A 15,069-nucleotide genomic window follows, 5' to 3' on the forward strand; every position below is an offset into this window, starting at 1 on the left:
ATACTGAGCTAGACAGAAGGTAGCTTCCTATGTTCCTATATATGTACAATCTGAGATATTGATACTTTCTTTGTCTAGTGAATGCTGGCAACTAGCTGTGTGTTGGGCTCTCATGCCTAACATGAACACACAGAGAATGCCTATTCAACAAGGAAGGTCCAGTGTTACACACCCAGGGGTTTGTATGCAAGTTCTTAGACACACATACAGGGTGAGTCTTTTAAAAGAAGCCCCATGGAACATGTATAATCAGTGCTGCTTCTTTCTTTAAATGAGCTCTGGTTGCATGCATGTGATGTCTGATAGGATCGCAGAGAATGGGGAATCCCTGTTTTTGCCTGTAATAACATAGGTGGGACTGAAATCATAGACCTGTTTATCTCATTTATTTAAATAATTTGTATCCTGCTCTTCAATTGAGGAAAAGTTCCCCAGCGTGACTTACAGATTGCAGACCTGAGGGCAGGGATTGGTTTTAATATTTTAGTTTATTTTTTAGTAATCTAAAAAGGCACCTCACATAAGGAAAATGGATTGGGAGGGAGGAGGAAATCAGGGACAACTTGAGAGTTAGAAGTTCTAGTAGCTCCACTCAATGCGCCAACTAGCAAAAATGGCTACTGATGGCCAGGGTAGGGCATGATGTTGCTTCAGTTCTACCTCCCCACATCCTGCATGTTATATTGTAAAAAGGCTAGTTTTGTTAATTTATTCTCTTTAAGGCAGCAGTTTTCATTTCACGATGGGGTTGTTGGGCAACAGAGGGAGGAAGTACAGAGTTCCAGGAGTGGTATAGAAGAAAGAGCTTCCCCAGCCCCAAAATGATTGTCCCCTAACAGAAGGCAGTGTAGATCAATGAGACTAAGTTTGTGTTTGCTATGGAATGACGCAAGACTACAGTGGGTTTTAAACTTACAAGTGGGGGGGGCATCAGGCAGAGACTGAGCCTGTGCCATCCCCATCCCCACTCATTCTGGTGTTGAGAAAAGTGACAGGGAAGCCAGCCATACCGATAAGCCACAACAGATCAGGACGTGCTTTCTGGCCTTTAAAGATCCCCTGAATGAGACTGAGCAACTAGGGGATTCTGTTTTCACTGCTGATTGTGTACCCCCCCCCCTTTTGCCTAGCACTTCTCTGATACAACAGGTTCTTGAGCCTGACACATCTACAATGCTCATCCACCCCGGCCCGAATTGGGAAGCCCAGGAAAAGCCCAGCATTCTCCTAATGATGTTTCCCCACAAGTGGTTCTAAGATGAGGTCTCGAATAAGGTCTCCTTGAATTTATGCCTTTTCTAATACCACTGTTGGATAATTGGCCCCCGTCTTTTGGTGGCACACATCCGTCCATACATACCTTAGGAGCCTGTATATCCGTATGCTCTCTTGTGGGCTCAATGGTTGGCGAGATGGCTTACGTGGTTCCGGAAATGAGCAGAAAGACAAGGGAAAGAGTTCAAAAAATAATGGAGGAGCATTGCCTTAAATAGATTTGACATATAAAAGATATGTGACGTTCTCTGAATCAAAATGCAGCATATGAATGTGGTGGGGGAAATGTCCCATTTAAAATGTCTTTTCTGGGTCTGTTTCCTTTCTCTAAACCTGTTGCCTCTCTCTCTCTCCCCCTTTTCTCTTCCCATCTAGTTGCAATTTCTGAGCAGTTCTGTCCAGGTGACCGTACCCAGGTTATGACGACTAATCCAAAACCAAACAAAACATTAAAGGTAAGTAAAGTGGCATAAAATGGGGAAGTGGAACTTGCAACCCTGCAGGTGTTGCTGGACTCTAGCTATCATCAGCCCCAGCCAGAATGGCAAATGATCAGGGATGCTGGGAGTTGTAGTCCAGGAACATCTGGAGGACCACAGGCTCCCCCCCCCCCTCCATTCTGATATAAAGCATAGATGGCTTTTTAAAGAAAACTGAGACAAGTTCATAGAACCTTAATGGCCAGAGGCAATATACCTCTATGTGCCAGATGCTGCAGCTGCCCATTATCTTCACACCTTGCTTGTGAACTCCCAGAGCAGCCTTCCTTTAACTTAGTGCCATCCTTACATTCCAGGTTGCAACTCCCATCCGGGTTGCAACTCCCGGGTTGCAACAGACCATTGTCTGTGCTGGTTGGAAGAACTGTAATCCAAAACATCTGGAGAGCACTAGGTTGGGGAAGGCTGTTTCAGAGGCATCTGGCTAGCATTTGTGAAACAGAATGCAGGACGCACAGCTTTTATTTTTTAAAAAAATTGTGTGTGTGCTCTGTATGAGAATAGTTTTCATGGTGGTGGAGCTCCTAAATCACAAGCGGGGAACCTGTAGACCTCCAGGTATTGTTGGACTGCAACTTCCAGAGTCCCTGACCATTGGCTATGCTGGCTGGCGCTGATGTGAGCTAGACTCCATCCTGTGGGGCGTCACAGGTTCCCTGTTCTAAATTACCACCTTCCCCAGCGGTAATTCTTTAAAATACATTGTTCGGTGCCAAATTCTTTTGCCTGCCGATAACGCAGCTATACAGCTTTCCTTCAGAAGAGAGTTTTTCTTCATCACTTTTAAAAGAGAAACTAAGGATACCTGTGTCTAACTTGCTGGAGACGAGGACAATATTCTATATCCGGACCTGAGCTGAAGTGAAGTTTTACGCAGTTCGTGGAATCTTGCAGGAAAATTCATGCCACACACACAGGCTGGGGACCATAGTGTGGTGGTAGGGTGCATCTTTGCAAGGCACAAATTTCCATATTCAACCCCCAGCATCTCTAGATAAAAGGATTTTGGTTATTGGGCTGGAAAGCACGTCTACCTGATGCCCAGTTGATCTGCTGTCAACCAGCTCAGGCTAAATGGACTCATGGTCTGATTCCGTGTTAAACAGCTTCACGCGCTCAGGTCCTGTAACAGATTTCCTGGATGTCTTCATATGGCCATGAATTTCCGTGCATAATCATCTGAGTCATTTCCCTTTCCATTCCTCGTGGAAGAGGGACATGGGAAGCCCTTCTGAGGTACAACATCCTGAGGTTGACGTGGCTTGTGGAGAGGAAGGAAGGAGCCACTCTGCTGCTTCCTGCCCTGCAGCTAGCAGGATGTCCTCATGCCGCTGTGGGAAGTGGGCAAAAAGCAAAGGCCCATTGGCCCACTGGAAAAATGCCAAAATCCCTTATGAGGGCAGCATTCTTTTATTAGTGGGACCTGGAGTGGCTGAACACTCAGCCCATGAAACGCTGACGTTTCTTAAAATATATCAACGTGGTCCTTTACACAGGAAATCCATTTTATTTTTTAAAAAATCCATCAAATTCACAATACCTGGGTGGTTTTTGGGGGGTGGGGCAGCCCCCAGAATAAGACTGAGCATGGGATCATAGAAGTGGAATCATGTAGTCTATCTCAGCTAAAGCATCCATGACAGCTGGCCATCCACCTCTGCTTAAAAATCTCCAAGGAAGGAGAGTACACCTCTCATATGAGTCTGTTCCACTGTCAAACAGTTCTTGCTGTCAGAAAGTTTTTCTGTCAGTAAGTTTAGTCGGAATCTCTTTTCTTGTAACTTGAAAGCATTGGTTCAAGTCCTACCCTCCAGAGCAGGAGAAAACAAGCATACTCCCTCTTCCATGTGATAGCTCTTAAGATGGCTATCACATATCATCTCAGCATAAGTGATAAATGGGCTTGGGGGGGGGCGTGATGGGTTCACTGCTGAGAAGACCCTGTCATTTGTTGCTAAAGGAGTACCTAGAGAAGGGCTTTAGCAGAATATCATAACCTATGTGGGAAGACTCAGTTCATAAGATATTTGGCTCCCAAGGCATTTAGAGCTTTTAAAAGTTAGCATCAGCACTGTGAATTGGGCCCAGAAGCAAACAGATAGCCAATATTAATTTATTTACATACTGCAGTTGAGCATTTGACTGATTTAAATAGCTGTTCAACAGTGGGACGGACTCCCTCTGAAGGTGGTGAAGGTTTTTGAACAGGTTGGATGACCACCTGTTATGGATTCTTTAGCTGTGTTTCTGCATTGCAGGGGGTTAGACTAGATGTCTTTTGGGGTCCCTTTCAACCCTATAATTCTGTGAGAGGGGGAAAGGATTTGGTCAATTAAGCAGATCAAATACAGGTCAGGTATTTTTTTAAAGCACTAACTTTATCACAGCAGCAGAAAAAGAAAAGTTACTGCCACATATCTGAATTATAAAAAATGAATGATACTGCTAATTTTTGTGAAAAAAATACTTATTTTAAAAAATTAGTACATTACCATAACTTTTAACCGTGTTGATTCAGGTTTTTTATAAATGATGAATGATTATTGTGAATAATGCTTTGGGCTCAGAGGGAAGAGTCAGGTGTAAATGTTGACTTGGGTAGGAACTACTCTGCACCAAGTGCCACTCACTGGATCATCTGCAGATTTCAAGTACAGTGGTGCCTCGCAAGACGAAATTAATTCGTTCTGCGAGTTTTTTCGTTCTACGAGTTTTTTCGTCTTGCGAAGCACCGCTGTGTACTGACGGTTTCCCATAGGAATGCATTGGCGGCTTAAAAAAAAAGGCTCAAGACGTTCCGTCTTGCGAAGCAACTCAGAAAACGGAAAACTCTTTCGTCTTGCGAGTTTTTCGTCTTCCGAGGCATTCGTCTTGCGAGGTACCACTGTAGAATTCTCCATCTGAGTTCCTGCAGATGAGGAATTCTGATGCAGAACTCTGAAACTGGGTAGTAGAGATTCACAAAGAAGTGGTCAGAGGCAGCCAATTACTATTCCAATCATTACACGTGAGGAAAACTGAGGCCAAGAGATTAAGTGATTAGCATAAGGAAAGCAGTGACAGAGAAGGTTGCTTTTCTTACCATTTTACTCGCTATTTGGGGCCAGGGACTTTTGTTGGTCTACTGCAAATAACCCAGAGATCTACCACTAAAACCCAACATGCCTCCTTCCTGCTCTAGTATATCTTCACACGGGAGAAGGCATTCCCAGAGATACTTTGGACCCAAACAGTTTAGACTTATAGAAGTCAAAGCCTGCACCTTGATTTGAGCCCAGAACTGCACTGGAAGCCAGTGCAGTTGCTGAACAAGTATAATACGGTTTTGTCAGCTCATCTTGGTCAGAAGAGGGGCAGCAGTAGTTGGAACTAATTGGACAGCCTTCAAGGGCAGTTCCAGATATGATAGCAAATAATCAGGAAGTTACCGAGGCGTACAGGATAGCAAGGCTGAGCGATGGTTAGACCTGGGATAGCTCAGTCGGTAGAGCACAAGACTCTCAACCTCAGGGTCGTGGGTTCAAGCCCCATGTTGGGCAACAGATTCCTATACTGCAGGGGGGTTGAGCTAGATGGCCCTTGTGGTCCCTTCCTGTTCTATGATTCTGTGATCCATAAGCTGCCTTTGTGACATTGGTGTCTGCAGGTCAAGGAGGAGTCGGGAGAGAACGCCCCGGTGCTCAGTGACGATGAACTCGTGTCGATGTCTGTGCGGGAGCTGAACCAGCACTTGAGAGGTCTCACGAAAGAGGAGGTCATCCGCCTGAAGCAGCGGCGGCGCACGCTTAAGAACCGGGGCTACGCCGCCAGCTGCCGCATCAAGCGTGTGACGCAGAAGGAGGAGCTGGAGAGGCAGCGGGTGGAGCTGCAGCAGGAGGTGGAGAAGCTCGCCCGGGAAAACAGCAGTATGAAGCTAGAGCTGGATGCCCTGCGCTCCAAGTACGAGGCGCTGCAGACCTTTGCCCGCACCGTTGCCCGGGGGCCCATCACTCCGACCAAAGTTGCCGCCACCAGCGTCATCACCATCGTGAAGTCGGCAGAAATCTCGTCTGTTTCTGTACCATTTTCAGCGGCCTCCTAGTCTCCAAAGTGGCAGAACTAGCAGCCCTTTTGGAAGTGAGAGTAGGATCTCGTTGATGGGTTTAGGAGCCTGCCTTCCTGAAAGATCAGCGATCCATTTTCTCCCCCAAAGCTAGCAAGTGGACTCTGCAAAGGGGGAAACTAATGGGCTGTTCTTGCTGGGCACTTCAGGTTCTGTCAAGCCGCTTGCGGCTGAAATGGGAATGCCGTATCAAGTAGTAGGTATTGCACGAGGGGTCTTGCACAACTATTCCTCACAGCCTCTTTAAGTCCCAGGCAGCTCCCCAGTCGAGAGAAGACATCAGGGTATTCTCCAGAACATTTTGGAGTGAAACTGAACCACTCAGAAACGGATGGCCTGGCAGAATTGACAGGCAATTTGAATAAATGAAGAACAGGGGAAAAAAATGTCCGATCGTAGTCAGCTTTATGTCAGTCACAGAATGAGCAATTGGCTCTGGAGCAGCTTATGCTGAGAGTTCATCAGAATGTCATAGAACAATGTCTTATCTCTCCAGTTATGGAAACACCTTCACAGGTGAATTTCCACCTTTGGTGTGGTTATCTCCCCTCCCCTTTGCCGTGTGGCTTAGCAAACAGAGCAGTATCTACAATGCAAAAATGTCTCTCTAGCTACTTCCCCACAATGTGCCTGTGAGTCAGATGTCTTTTTAAAAATGTAGTCTTGTTACTTCTAAATCAATAATTCTCTCTCTCTCTCTCTTGCTTTCTCTCTCTTTCTCATAACAATAACTATTAGATCTAGACCGAACAACGCTGCAGAGAAAAGGAAATGAGAAAGTGTTAAGAGTGTGGGGATGTGGGTGGGCTGTAAAAAAGAGAGAGATACTGTTAACGGCAGGAAGCCCGTTCTCTGACAAGGTGTTCTCTTACAGGGTCTGCTAAAAGGCCTGTAAAGCAGAAGCATGCAGGAGAAGACAAGAAAGTTTCACGTAAGAGACAGAAACAAGTGTGACATCAACACAAAGCCTTAACATATCCTCTTTCTGACTTCACAAGAGCTCTTTTTGGTGCTCTTTAATGCCAAAAGACAACATATGGCAAAGATGAGTGATGAAAACAAAGAGCAGTGTTCTTGGATGAGCTGTCTAGTAGATGTAAATATCTACAAGGGAACAGATCCTTGGAGATAATCTCAAGACCAGGGCATAGATGAAATGTTGCCAAGGAATGCAAGAAGGTTTGAAAATGCAGGAAGGTTTCTTTCTCAAGTAATTGCAAAGTTGGGACAGGGGATGGGCGGAGAAATGTGTTTCGTGGATCTGAGACAGGAAGGATTGGAGCTGATTGGTTCGTGGTGGGGAGGGCAGAAGAGGACTTGGGAGGTGGGGTGGAAGAGTGGAGGGAGAGGAAAACAGATTTTTGAATTTAGTGGGGAAAGAGAGGAGTTAAAGTTTGTAAATGAGTTTGTAAAATCCAAGGAAGTAAGGAAAAGCAACAGGTTTTCAGATTAAATGAAAAGGAAGGACCTCATACAAGTTGACTTAAGCTGTGCCTGCAAGACAAAGTAATCTTCCTTTTCCTTAGCAAAAGGTACTCCTGTAAGGTTCCCAGATAAAAAGAGGGAGGACCCTGAGGCTTGGAGCCAAAATGGCCCATGTGGCAACACTTTAGAGGGCCTGCACCATTTTAGACTGCTGGTATAAGATAGGACCTTTTGAATGCTTCCTCCCCACCAGATACTCGACACATAAGCCCCAAGTAAGCATACCAGAATAAAAAAGCTACCCTGGAATTTCTCCCTGACTTGCTCCTTTTGGAGGATGGCATCCTTTTACAGGGAAGAAGCTCTGTTTTGCACATTATGCGCCACTCTGTATATTGATAACAGGGCTGGAGAACTTCCAAAACAGACCTGAACCATTGCATGTTGCCGGTGGGGCAATCTGTGACGTGGATTTGAACCAGGGCGGGCCGGTGAAGATGCTGGTGGCGATTTAAACCTTGTGTGTGTTCCCATATAGCCAATGCCAACTTTACTCTCACTCTGTGTGTGCGTTTGCTGCTGCAGGAGTGATACTCTGCCTGACACACCACTGCTTGACACTATCATGGATGGTGGCAAGCACAGACTACACTCCCCTTAATGGAGTTAGGAATACAGATGGTATATCGCCCATGGCAGTTGGGTGCATGTACAGGGCAGATCCTTTACCAACGTTGCCGCTAACGCCTACTGTGTCTACACGCAATAAGAGTTAGCAGGGTTGCACACTTGCAACAACTGCAATGAAAATAAACAAAAACCAAGTCATCTATTCAAGACTTAAATTCCTACCAGCCCACTGTTCCGGTGGCTTATTTTCTGAGTCTTGAGATGTGACTTTTTTCAGGATTACCTCATTTCTTTCCAGGCCTCACATTACCCTCTAGAAGGCAAGCCAGTGTCCTGTGTTTTAACCCATGCCTTTTTTGACCCCCTCAGCAAAGGTTGAGGAAGAAAAAAAAATCACAAAATATTGCTCTTATTTCCTGTAAAAAATTATTTTGGAAAATGCCCTGGATCTCTGCAAGCTTCTCGAGTTCATAAAGCGGAGAAAGGTATTAGATAATTTGCACTGTTGGAGCTTTGGAAAACAAATAGGGCGAGCCATTATGAGCTGAAGGATGCCTGGGTGCTTCATAACCTCCCCCTGCCCCGCCCAAGGATTTATTCTCAAGAAGGAAACCGCTGTCTGTAGCCCAGGACCATCTCATAGCTGAGCAGTGTGGAATTTGTGGCCCTCCAGATGTTGCAGGACTACAGCTCCCACAATCCCTCACTCGTAGCCTTGTTGGCTGGGGCAGATTGGAAATGGTGCTCAACCACACATGTATGGCCACAGGCTCACTGTCATAGCCAGGACCCTGAAAACGAGAGGATAGTGTTAAGGTCTGTTTCATCATAGAGATAACGAAAGACTAGACTTGCTCAAAAGCTGCCATACGAAGGGCATCACCAATAGCAGCTCCTACGTTGACTCCAGAAATTGTTCTGTACAGGCTGCGCCCAGTTAATGACCACCGTACAGTGCTGGAGTCCCATAGATGTACAGCTCTTGGGTTTCCTTGAATGCGTTTCATGGGGTTTCCTTTCAGAATAAGAACAGAGACACGGACATTTTCTTGAGTAGTGTTTCTTTGCAACTGAGTAATCACCTGCCTCCCTCAGTTCTAGGAAAGTTGGCCAGAGGTGCAGGCAAGCAATTCCTGATTTAAAAAAAGAAACTGGTAGGAGACGCTCCAATAACAATCTAACTGAAATTGTGTTTGCAGCCAGCGGAATTAAGGCTTCAGCCTTAGGGCTTAGCCCTTAGCAGCTGTGTGTTTACCACCAGCTAGTTGCTGCTTACTCTCCCCATAGGGTAGTTGCTGGAAAACCTCCTCCTCCATAGGTGGTCTGCAGGCACATGAAGCATCTAGAATTTCCGTGGATAATATGATAATCTCTGAGGGAGTGACCTCAGCCTGATCTCTGCCGTTAATTTGAGAACTAAGAGCAGCTTCTGTGGGGCAAACAACCCAACCAACACCAGGACTATGTACCTTTGTAATTTGATCAGGAGCAAGAGGCCGAAGGCATTATTAAAGCTGTCGTTACCATAGCCATGGTAGGTAATCCATATTGGATATCATTTAAGGACCATGTGGAAATATTTGAGAGACACACTTATAGAAACATATATAAATATATATAGATATATATATATAATAAATGCATAATTATATACATTTTATCGTACAGATTTTTTTGTAAAAGATATTGTCTGGGTTGTTGTCTTTTTTAGTGTGGTATATTGTCGTTTTCTTATTTAAAAAAAAAAGTCTGCTTCCAAGAGAAAGTGGGGAGGAGAGAAGAACCGATAGTTTTCTCTGACGAGTCAGGAATATGACAGAAGGAATCTGAAAGCTTTGTTTAGTTTTATTTCTCACCTACTTTTTCGACACCTGTGGCTGCAGCCAGAGATATCCATTGGAAACACTTTCCTCTCAAAAGTCTGTGCACCAAAAGGATGGAAAGTTCAGGAGACGAGACCTGAGCAAATTGTGCAATCAGTCGCTGCAGGAATGTGTATCCTTAGCCTGTCCTACATGCATATGCCCACTTAGACAATTCCTACATGGAAGGCACTTGAACATGTGAGTTAATATGCAACCCATGTGCGCAAACCACCACCTGCGATGTGTGTGTGTTTTCAAGTGTGTTATTCATGCAGCAAGGGATTGCAGGCCAACTTTTTATAAACCACGAAACATCCCTTCATGTTTTCTGCTCATCAGCTTCCACCATCCTGAGCTTGGTTTCTCCGTACATGAAAAGATGTTCAGTGTATGCTTTGGCTTTTCTGAGTGTTGGTGCGACTCATGCCCAGCTCAGTGTCCCCCTCCAAAGGAACTGCCCAGTGGTTTATGGTCAGATTTGTCCGTCTTCTATTCTGCTTTTAATGGCGCCCCAAATTCGGCTCCTGCGGTATCTTCCCGTCTCGGTGTCAGCTCACCTTCATGCGAGGTTAACAGTCCAGCTGTTCTCTGCTAGGTCTGGCACATCTTTGCCCATCCAGCCTCCAGGACCTGTTAGAGGAGCCTTGGAAACATGCACGACACCATTGCTGTGCATGATGTCCACATTGGGCACAACTTGCCATTGGGGGTTCTGGGGTCTGCCTTGTTTTCTACTGGGGCTGAACTCTTTTCCTCAGTGCTAGCATGTCCAAGAGAGGCAGATGATTGGGCCAAATGAAACATCCCATGGACTAATTTTGGTCCACTAACAGCCAGTTGCGCTGTTCTGATCCCTGCTGCTGTTTGGCCAGACCAACTGCCTTTCTTGGAAGGCTTGCTCAGTATTGGAGCTGTTGTGTAGGCTACCATGATGGTATCATTCTGGACTGTACCAGGTTCCATGGGGGGGGGAGGCATGGATCCTGATTTTGAATGCACTGAACACTCCTCACTTGCAGTAACCTTACGCATGAGGGAGAAAACCATGCTAAACCTTTCTCCCTTCCATGTTGGCTTACTACACACAGGGGAGTTCAAAAAACAAACAAATGGGGGAGTATCAAAGAAATTGACCTCCCCACAGGTGGTCCAAGCCTGCCATCTCAATCTGCATCATGTATTCCCAGATCCCATTAGCCCCAGCCCCTTATGGCCAGGGATGGTCAGCGTTGTCCTCTTAACAACATCTGGAGGACATCTGGAGGTCGGGGGAGGCTGCCATAATCCATGACACTTCAGTATTTGAAAGCTAACAAGCTGGATTGTGAAGGATGTGCAACTTTTTGAGAAATGGGTACCTGGAGCAGTCAGCAGTGAGGCTTCTTAATGTGAGAAATCAGAAGGGAATTCAGGTTACTCCAGTGGCCTAAAGCCAAGAAAGTGAAGCCCTTCCCTTCCCCCTCCCTTTTCAAGTCTTTTTAAGCTTTACCACTATTTGGTTTCAATGTTTAAGGTTTTGTGTCCCTACCTCCATAAACATGGGAGTGTTTTCTCACCGATAGTCGACCATAATGCTTTTCTCCCCCCATTTTCACTCATCCTTGAAAAATTGTAGGAAAGTCTCTCTTTTTTTTTGTCACCCGTTCATTCTATCTTCTGTGGTTTTACTTGATTTTCATTTCGATATTTATTTTTCGTGCGCTGCTTTTTTATTATGAAATAAATTATTGATATATCAAGTAATGTGGGTGCCTGTTTCGTAAGGCATATTCACTGTGTGTGTGCGTGTCCAATCTACTTTTCTCTTGACAAAAAAATAAATAAATTACAACACAATGTTAATTTATTGCTGTAAATTTTAAGCTGCAATGACTGGTTTTTGGTTTGTTTTTGTTTTTTTTGTACCTTTCCAATAAAGCATTTTCTGGTTTCAGATTTGACCTGGTCTGTGATCAGTATGTTCAAAACTTTGGGACCTCAGGCTGCCTTCCTTCCTACAGCTGACACAGAGGCCAGGAGGGCTACATGAAAGACCTAGATCAGGGGTCAGCAAACGTTTTCAGCAGGGGGCCAGTCCACTGTCCCTCAGACCTTGTGGGGGCCGGACTATATTTTGAAAAGGGGGGGGGGGGACAAATTCCTATGCCCCACAAATAACCCAGAGATGCATTTTAAATAAAAGGACACATTCTACTCATGTAAAAACACACTGATTCCTGGACCATCCAAGGCCCGGATTGAGAAGGCTATTGGGCCAGATCCGGCCCCCGGGCCTTAGTTTGCCTACCCATGACCTAGATGGTTGGCATCAGTCTGCCCCAGGAGTTTATGAAGTGTGTCTCCAGGGGTGAAGTCAAACTGCTGTGTTAGCAGCACCAAAGTGGCCTCCCCAGGGCACAAGCCTGGGCTGTGTGTCTGGAGGTCTTGGGTTGCCCCAAAGGAAAGCAGAGCAAAATGTTTGGCAGCAGCAGTTGATGGAAGGAGGGCATCCAGCCGCCACTCTGCATTTGCGTAGTCTAACCAAAATGAACAAAAGCTGGCAGGCAGCAGAGTCCGTTTGGGGACTCCAAAAACCACAGCGATCCTGCCTTTCATAGGACTAATTAAAACACTACCCCTCCTTATCAAGCTTTCAAGTTCTCCAGTGATCATCTCCACAGTGTGCCTCAGAGCAACAGCTGCTGGAGAGCGCAAGCCCTGCCTGTGAGCTTCCTCTAGGCAACTGTGAGGAACAAGCTGTTGGAGATGATGATGGGCCTGTGGCCTGGTGGAACAGGGCTCTTCCTAGGGGAGACGAGAAGGGCTGGAGAAAGCTAATGGGAAAAGCCTGAAGGGCTTTAATTTGTTAGCAGCCTTAGGCTGCCGGGCAGGAGATGTCATGCACACTTAATTAGAGCACTAGTAGTTGTGTCAAGAGGGACGCGGGTGGTGCTGTGGGTTAAACCACAGAGCCTAGGGCTTGCCGACCAGAATGTTGGCAGTTCGAATCCCTGCGATGGGGTGAGCTCCCGTAGCTCGGTCCCTGCTCCTGCCAACCTAGCAGTTTGAAAGCACGTCCAAGTGCAAGTAGATCAATAGGTACCGCTCCGACGGGAAGGTAAACGGCGTTTCCGTGCGCTGCTCTGGTTCGCCAGAAGCGGCTTAGTCATGCTGGCCACATGACCCAGAAGCTGTACGCCGGTTCCCTTGGCCAATAAAGCGAGATGAGCGCTGCAACCCCAGAGTCAGCGGCGACTGGACCTAATGGTCAGGGGTCCCTTTACATAGTTGTGTCAAGGGCATCTAGGAAAAGATGCAACAGTGACAACTTGCTTAAAACCCTGACAACAAAATCCATCAGTTATTCTGCTCTGTGTCCAACATTAAGTGAAAGACGTAAGGGCCCTCGAGGCAGACAGCAAAAGTTGAAATGCAGTAGCATTTGTATCAGGCTCAAACAGGAGTTGTGGGGCACATGCAACCCTCCAAGCTTCTGTATTGAGCCCTCAGAACTCTGCCCAGACAACACCCATTAGGGGTCTGCTCCACACTCCCCTTTGGTTCTATATACAGTCGTACCTCGGAGGTCGAACAGAATCCGTTCCGGAAGTCCGTTCGACTTCCCAAACGCAGCTTCTCATTGGCTGCAGGAAGTTACAGGGAACCAGGCAGAGGGCCTTCTCAGTGGTGGCACGCGCCCTGTGGAACATCCTCCCGTCAGATGTCACAGAAATAAACAACTATCTGACTTTCAGAAGACATCTGAAGGAAGCCCTGTTTAGGGAAGTTTGTAATGTTTGATATTTTATCGTGTTTTTAATATTCCATTGGGAGCCGCCCAGAGTGCCTGGGGGAACCGAGCCAGATGGCTGGGGTATAAATGATATGATGATGATGAAATAAAAGGGAAACTTACCAGGAACAATCCAGACTGGACAAGCCAGACTGGACTGCTTAATTTAAAGGATTCTAACGAATCATCAACTTGCTTCCAACAATCTGCAAGGGAATTTGCTGTGCTGCTTGCTGACTAGGGTGCGTGAGGAGGAATATTAATATTTTAGAATTTGATGAATTACTATATTTTAATATTTGGCTTACAAAAGAACGTTCAAAAACCGGAACACTCAATTCCGTGTTTAGATCGGGAGCCGGAACTTTTGACTCCCAAGGCATTCGGGAGCCGAGGTAAAGTAAAGGTAAAGGGACCCCTGACCATTAGGTCCAGTCGTGACCGACTCTGGGGTTGTGGCACTCATCTTGCTTTATTGCCCAAGGGAGCCGGTGTACAGCTTCCGGGTCATGTGGCCTGCATGACTAAGCCGCTTCTGGTGAACCAGAGCAGCACACGGAAACGCCGTTTACCTTCCTGCCGGTGCGGTACCTGTTTATCTACTTGCACTTTGATGTGCTTTCAAACTGCTAGGTTGGCAGGAGCTGGGACCAAGAAACAGGAGCTCACCCCATCGCAGGGATTCAAACTGCTGACCTTCTGATCAGCAAGTCCTAGGCTCTGTGGTTTAACCCACAGCGCCACCCAAGTCCCTTTCAGGAGCTGAGGTACGACTGTACTGAAGTTTCTTGCTTACCTGAGCTCAGGGAGTTCTGACTCGGTTGGAACATTCTGAGCTTTTCCCTGCAAAAATTTCTTTGTACTTCTGCAAACCTTGGGGCTTCCCGGCAGCTTGTTGATCCCTCCCAGTCCCAGGTCGTGCCTTCCTGGGTTACAGAGGACTCCTATTCAGAGAACGGGTTTGCCTGCTAGGGGAATACTTAACAGTGATTTGAAAATGCACACAGAAATGTTTTTTCCCCCCTCTTCATTTTATTAGAAGCCTTTTTATATAAATAATTTAAAATGTACAAGTTTACACTCCCAGCAGTTGCCACCTCTCTGTAAAAGATGCAACATCCAAAGAAGAAATTATTACATACATTTTATCACTGCATAGAGAAGTTGCAAGCAGAATCTTCAATGATCTCCTGCAGCCTAGGGACAGAGGTGAAAGCTGTTTCCTGGTTCTGCTGGATCTCTCAGCGGCTTTTAGTACCATTGACCCTGGTAGCTTCCAGGACCATCTAGAGGAGTTGGGTTTTGGGTACACTGTTATACAGTGGTTCCGCTCCTTTCTCCTGGGCCGTGTCCAGAAAGTGATGTTGGAGGGACAGTGGCGTAGCGTGGGTTGTCAGCACCTGGGGCAAGGCAAGTAATTTGCGCCCCCTAACCCGGGGCAAGGCAAGTAATTTGCACCCCCCCCCCGCTGCACTGTCCCTCCCTCAGATAGTCCCTCGC

The 15,069-nt window shown here is 46.3% G+C and overlaps 1 protein-coding gene across 7 annotated transcripts in view; it reads left to right on the plus strand.

Annotated features, from left to right (window-relative positions):
* The window catches only part of MAFK (MAF bZIP transcription factor K), a 31,351-nt gene extending 19,619 nt beyond the window's left edge, over positions 1 to 11,732 (plus strand). For 5 of the 7 annotated variants that reach the window (XM_083413818.1, XM_083413821.1, XM_083413817.1 and 2 more), the window contains exons 2-3: positions 1,651 to 1,730; positions 5,422 to 11,732. In XM_083413818.1, coding sequence (XP_083269944.1) covers positions 1,695 to 1,730; positions 5,422 to 5,856 — 471 coding nt within the window. In that variant the 5' untranslated portion in view covers positions 1,651 to 1,694 and the 3' untranslated portion in view covers positions 5,857 to 11,732. The remainder of the gene's footprint in view (positions 1 to 1,650; positions 1,731 to 5,421) is intronic. The other 2 variants (XR_014504932.1, XR_014504933.1) reach the window with 1 other exon arrangement.
* The last annotated feature ends 3,337 nt before the right edge of the window (positions 11,733 to 15,069 follow it).

The sequence above is a fragment of the Podarcis tiliguerta genome, assembly GCF_965153285.1.
Source record: "Podarcis tiliguerta genome assembly, chromosome: 14".
Lineage (NCBI taxonomy): Eukaryota > Metazoa > Chordata > Lepidosauria > Squamata > Lacertidae > Podarcis > Podarcis tiliguerta.